General features: G+C 33.7%; 1 protein-coding gene across 1 annotated transcript in view; it reads right to left on the minus strand.

The window, feature by feature from the left end:
• Positions 1-6369, minus strand: part of dnajc5b (DnaJ (Hsp40) homolog, subfamily C, member 5 beta) — a 16601-nt gene extending 10232 nt beyond the window's left edge. The window contains exons 1-2 of the mRNA XM_056450358.1: positions 6324-6369; positions 5322-5444 (exon numbers count right to left, since the gene is read on the minus strand). Of these exons, the coding sequence (XP_056306333.1) occupies positions 5322-5428 (107 nt within the window). The 5' untranslated portion in view covers positions 5429-5444; positions 6324-6369. The remainder of the gene's footprint in view (positions 1-5321; positions 5445-6323) is intronic.
• Between the last annotated feature and the right edge of the window lie 460 nt (positions 6370-6829).

A 6829-nucleotide genomic window follows, 5' to 3' on the forward strand; every position in this document is an offset into this window, starting at 1 on the left:
CCCCCTGTTTATTTTCCCCCATTTTCTGTTTATTTCTAATAACTGATTTATTTTATCTTTGCCATGATGACAGTAAATAATATTTGACTAAATATTTTTCAAGACACTTGTATACAGCTTGTAGTGAAATGTAAAGGCTTAACTAGGTTAATTAGGTTAACTAGGCAGGTTAGGGTAATTAGGCATGTTATTGTATAACGATGGTTCTGTAAACTTTCGAAAAAATGTAGCTGAAAGAGGCTAATAATTTTGACCTTAAAATGGTTTTTAAAAAATTAAAAACTGCTTTTATTCTAGCTGCACTAAAACATGTATATATATATATATATATATGTGTGTGTGTGTGTGTGTATATATATAGATATGTCCATCTATTTTGGAAAGCTTATTGTCTTAAATTTAAAACTATAGTTTGAAGGTAGAAACTATATTCACTTTAGATTCCAAAAATATATTTTGTCAAGCCTCACTTTTATGAAATATATATTTGCATACATGTAAAATGTATTTTAGCCAGAAAAAAAGTATATATATTATTTGGACGGGCACACAGTGAGAGGCGACTCATTAACATGTGGCGCTCTAAAATGCTGTCTGTCTGTTTGATGATCTCAGCAGGGTGTGACTTTTAGCGGCTCGCTGTCTTCTGCGCTCGCTGCTTGACCTGTCTGTGTGTCGGCAAGACCGCAGACCCCATTAGTGCCTCCGAAAGCTCCTCGGCACACGAGAGGAACGTCACCGAGTCTGACATTTTTCCCATTAGAAGCAGCAGTGCATTGCAAACGTCTCTGTCTCTGACTCTCAGTTCAGGTCTGCGCTCTCAATGAATGCCAGCTTGTCCAAACTCTCTGTGTAAAGCAATAAGGAAGAGTTTGACATTTTATAAAGCTGTGAAATGCAATATCCCTAACCTAAGAATGGTTGTGGATGATCGGATATCAAACTATAAATATTTATAGTATTTTGTCATAAGACATGGGGAGGAGTATAAATCTATTTTTACTTTATAGGTAAGATGCTGCAGATGAGCAGGGTGAAAGTTTAACTAATTCTTTTCTTGTCGATTAAGTGCATTAATAATTGCAAATATGTTTGTATTGCAAGTTTTTTTTTTAAATCTTGTGTTTAAAAATGTAAATGAGGTATCTTTAGTTAAATATGAGCCAATTTGCATAAATTTCCAGCACAAATATCTAACCAGTGGATGAAGTCAGGTTCGAAATTGTATTTTGACATTTTTTAATGTCAAAATTTTTGACACATTAAATCAAAGAGATATTTTGCCACTTTTTAATACTCTACAATTGAAAATGTGTATATAATCAGGGAAATACTATATCAGCATATTCCCTTTATGAAAATCTTTACAATGCAGTTTAAAAACCACTGATGAAACAAAGACTCCACAGAGTCCAGACTTGAATATTATTACAGTATGACTTTATTGACCTAATTCTACAATTGTTTTAGGACTTCCGATTCAGCTGCCTATGGGAGAAATGACTAGAAATAATAAACGGCAGAAAACGGTCAAACTACTCACTCTACAAACAAGTGTTTGCATGATTATACATAAAAAGTTGAATAATATAATAAGAAAAGATCAGTTTGCAACATAAAGCAGCATTACGAGCTGTTTTTAACCTCTAAAAATGAATGGACGTGAATGAGACCGGAAGTCTTGAGCCAAAAAGATTCAAATGGCTGCACCCCCTCATACGCGAAGAATAAGGTGAATAAATAGTTAGTCTAAGCAATACTATAAGCAGTTTCACCTGGAGAGAAAAAGAAAGTTAGAACATGCTAAATCTAAAAAAGAACTTTTAGAACTGCTGAAAAATTTGTGCTAAAGAGGTCAAGTTAAACACAGACTTTTGATACTATTTTGTCCAAAGAAATGGGGAGGAGGATAAATCTATTTTTACTTAGTAAAAGTTTATAGTTAAGACACTGCTGATCAGGGGTGTAAAACTCAATTCCTAAAGGGCCGCAGCCCTGTAGAGTTCAGTTCCAGCCCAGCTTCAACACTCCTATCTGTAGGTATCAAACAAGCCTAAAGCACTCAATTAGTTTGATCAGGTGTGTATAATCAGAGTTGGAACTAAACTCTGCAGGGCTGCGGTCCTTTAGGAATTGAGTTTGACACCCCTGCTGTAGATGAACGGTGAAAATTTAACTAATTGTTTTTTTGTCGAATAAGTACATTAATACTTGCAGGTTTTTCGTATTGAAAGGTTTTTTAAATGTCGTGTTTAAATATGCAAATGAGGCGTTTTTAATTAAAAAATTATCAATTTGCTTAAATTTCTAACACAACAATCTGACCACTAGATGAAGTCAGGTTCTAAATAGTTTTTTGACATTTTTTAATGTCAAAATTTTCGACACATTAAGTCAAAGAGATATTTTGGGACTTTTATTACTCTGTAATTCAAACTGTATATATAATCAGGGAAATTATATATTAACATATTCCCTTTATGAAAACCTTTACATTGCAGTTCAAAAACAGCTGATGAAACAATGACAGTCATGAAATGGCTTCCACAGAGTCCAGACCTGAATATTATATACAGTATGACACTATATACAGTTGAAGTCAGAATTTTTTTTCTTTTTAAATATTTCCCAAATTATGTTTAACAGAGCAAGGAAATTTTCACAGTATGTCTGATAATATTTTTTCTTCTAGAAAAAGTCTTATTCGTTTTATTTTGGCTAGAATAAAAGCAGTTTTTATTTTTTAAACCCATTTTAAGTTTTAAATATTAGCCCCTTTAAGCTATTTTTTTTAGATAATCTACAGAACAAACTATCGTTATACCATAACTTGCCTAATTATCCTAACCTGCCTAGTTAACCTAATTAACCTAGTTAAGCCTTTAAATTTCACTTTAAGCTGTATAGAAGTGTCTTGAAAAATATCTAGTAAACACATTTGCTTTATGAAAACCTTTACAATGCAGAAAAAAAATCAGCCTTTATAATATTATTGCATGTCTTTCATTTGTAATATGAAGGTACAAATTAATCAATTGCAACAAAAGAAATACTTTATATATTAGATTAAAAAAATATCTATTTATACAAAGCCAAAAACTTAAACGACAAAAAGGTGTCTCACCTTAAGATTGGCAGTGTTTTACATTTTTTGTTGTTGTTGCTGAACCAAAAACAAAAATGTAATTCATAATTTATAATGCTCCGAGCACACTCGCTTGTTAATTTTTGATTAAGCCAATGGCGCCTGCAAGAGTTGTGATGATTATATATTCATTAACAGCAAACAAGTGCTGTTAAAATGCTAACCATTTAAATGCTTCCTTGAACAACGTGTAAATTAGAGTAATTAGGCTGTATAATTGGCGGAACATCAGTTTGGTGTTTGAAATGAACTTGTCTAATGAAGCCCTCTGACATGTTGCCTTCATATTTTAGCATACAAGATACTGAAGGAGCCAAAGTTTTGCATGAGTTGCGAATTAATTGCAGCTAGAGGAACAATACATCAGAAAATACACATTTTTCTACACCTATTTTTAATGTATTTATATGTATTAAATATTTATAATGTTTTCTTCCTTTAAAATATGATTAATAATGTATGTATACCATAGCAAGTTCCACATAGACTGCAATACATTTATTTTTTCATATATTCGTTTAAAATATATTTTTTATATTTACAATATTATAATAAATTCTATATTGTACTGTATATACAATACATATTTTATTTAATAATCATTAATCCGTCCATCCATCCATCCATCCATCCATCCTTCTATCTATCTATCTATCCATCCATACCTCCCTCCCTCCCTCCCTCTGTCCATTTATCCATCCGTCCATTTATCTATCTATCTATCTATCTGTCTGTCTGTCTGTCTGTCTGCCCGTCCATCTGTCCGTTCATTAATCCGTCCATCCATCCATCCATCCATCCTTCTATCTATCTATCCATCCATACCTCCCTACCTCCCTCCCTCCCTCTGTCCATTTATCCATCCATCCGTCCATTTATCTATCTATCTGTCCGTCCGTCCGTCCGTCCGTCCATTCATCTATCTATCTATCTATCTATCTATCTATCTATCTATCTATCTATCTATCTATCTATCTATCTATCTATCTATCTATCTATCTATCTATCTGTCTGTCTGTCTGTCTGTCTGTCCGTCCGTCCGTCCGTCCGTCCGTCCGTTCATTAATCCGTCCATCCGTCCATCCATCCATCCATCCATCCTTCTATCTATCTATCTATCTATCTATCTATCTATCTATCTATCTATCTATCTATCTATCTATCTATCTATCTATCTATCTATCTATCTATCTATCTATCTATCTATCTATCCATCCATACCTCCCTCCCTCCCTCCCTCCCTCCCTCTGTCTATTTATCCATCCATCCGTCCATTTATCTATCTATCTATCTATCTATCTATCTATCTATCTATCTATCTATCTATCTATCTATCTATCTGTCTGTCTGTCTGTCTGTCCGTCCGTCCGTCCGTCCGTCCGTCTATCTAACTACTATCCATCCATCCATCCATCAATCCATCAATCCATCTATCTATTTAATCACAGTGTTAATCTAAAAATAATCAAAATTTTCTATAATAATAACTTAATAGTAAGGTACTAACTTTTTATTTATCATTTATTTAATTTAAAGTAATTTAATTTTTTTTTTTAAGTTTTTTATATATATATATATATATATATATATATATATATAAAGGTCATTTATTTCTAGAAACAAAAGGCTTAAAAGTCAATGGTTTTAATACACCTTTATATTTCAATATATTTAAAAAAATACCCTTTTATTTACAAAATTGTATGTTTAAAAAGATTTTTCCCCTTCAGGATGCCCCATGTGTTGCCCTGCAGCAGTGTAACGTTTTATGCAGTTTTTAACCCAAATGACAAGTGAAACCTACAAGTTTGATCTCAGCATTGGGATATTACCACTGAAAGTAAGGTTGATGCGTTTCCATGGTGCTCTGAAATCTGCAGTCCAGAATCACTCATGCACATACACGCATCCTGCACCCCCAACATCTCATGTAAGACTCCTTCATCATTCCTGATATCCCAGTAAAATACCCAATGCCATCTGTTCAGCATAATGAATATTTTAGGTTTGTGGAAGTCATATTATATTCATGCAGCTCCACTGCAACTGAAGGCTGAGATTATAGAGGAAGGAGGCGCAGTTTGGCAATTTCTCCATCTTTCGCTCCATCAAAAGAGCAACCATGAGCCAAAGTAAATGCATCTCTGGACGAATAAGAGTGTGAGTCACGTCGTACCTGTAGGATCTCTTGATGTCATCATGGGTGCAGTTCTTGTCAAGGCCCAGAACTTGGTAAAGAGCCTCCCCTGATGTGGACAGGGCCCGTTGCCTTTGTTCAGCCATGATCCTAAACCATTACCTTCACATCAAAAGAACAAGCAAACCGTCAGTAAACTGGATAAGACAGTGGGTCAGGTCAGGTTGTCCTGTGTGCTGAACAAGATACAAACGTTTTGTTTGAGACTCACAACGTCACTCTTTCCATCAACCAAGAGTTTGTGTTTACATTCGTTTACAAGCAGTACTTCTGTTTATAAGAAATGACATTCAGTGGTAAGTTATTGAGAAAGATAACACATGTACTGTAGGTTTTCAAATATCTTAAAATAATACTTTCAAAATAAACCAAAAATGGCCAAAAAATAAATAGAATTGAAAAACTAATTTATATAAATATATTTTCCACAGTTTAAATTTTTTATGTATTTTATAAATATGTATTTAAAAGCATTTATTTTTTAAGAAAATGTTTGTTTGTTTGTTGTTTAAAACATTAAAAGCAAGGAACATCCTTTAGAATTATTATCATTTTTATTAGTATTATTTTTAAATAACGGATACAATAGATATCATCCACATTTTACTGTGGAAAGGGTTGGAAATTTATTTTCTTGGCCCTAAAATTAATGTTTAAAATAAACATTGCTATATGAAGGTTGAGATTAAATATATTTTCGATTTCCAAAACACTGAGCCTCACAGTTACAAGATATATTTAGCATATTAAACCGTATTTCTTTCTCTTTTTTTTTTTACCCATATGGGTTTAATAACCTCCAACCCTCAATGTTGAATATTTCCATCATCCATAATGAGCCTTCATTGAATATTAAACAGTTCTAAAACATTACACTGCCTTTATACCTCTGTTGAGCTTTACTTTTTAAAAAGTAATTCATAAGCAATATATGAGAGAAATATTGCTGTAAATCCCTTAGAAAATCATTAATGTTCTTACCTGTTGACAGTTTCCAAACTCGAGTGCTTCTTCAGGGCAGGTAGACAGGCTAATGGAGTCGGGTTGCTTCCCTGAAGGTGAGTAGATTACTGAGGAGATGAATTATACATGGAACTAGTCATGAGCTCGGGTAACTTCAGACCAGTTTAACATGGTTACCAAAAAGGTTCATTAGGTTTCAGTTCCCAGTATTTGAGCAACGCTTTGATGGAATATTTGTGGGCTTTTTTGTGAGGATGTAATTTGACTGACTTGGGAGTCTGCATGACAAGAACTAGAGGATAAAATTGTTGGGTTTAGTACTATCAGACTATCAGTCGAAATCTTGCATTGTGTGCGTTCATGGAATGGTTTTGTTTAGGTATTTTCCTTACCGATGCAAGGCCGCCATCTTGTGGTATGTTTGTGGTACTGGCGTTTGTGTGCTCATTCATTAATTTTCCTTCGGCTTAGTCCCTGATTTATCAGGGCTTGCCACAGCGGAATGAACTGCCAACTAACCGGCA

This window comes from Danio aesculapii, chromosome 24 (assembly GCF_903798145.1).
Source record: "Danio aesculapii chromosome 24, fDanAes4.1, whole genome shotgun sequence".
NCBI lineage: Eukaryota > Metazoa > Chordata > Actinopteri > Cypriniformes > Danionidae > Danio > Danio aesculapii.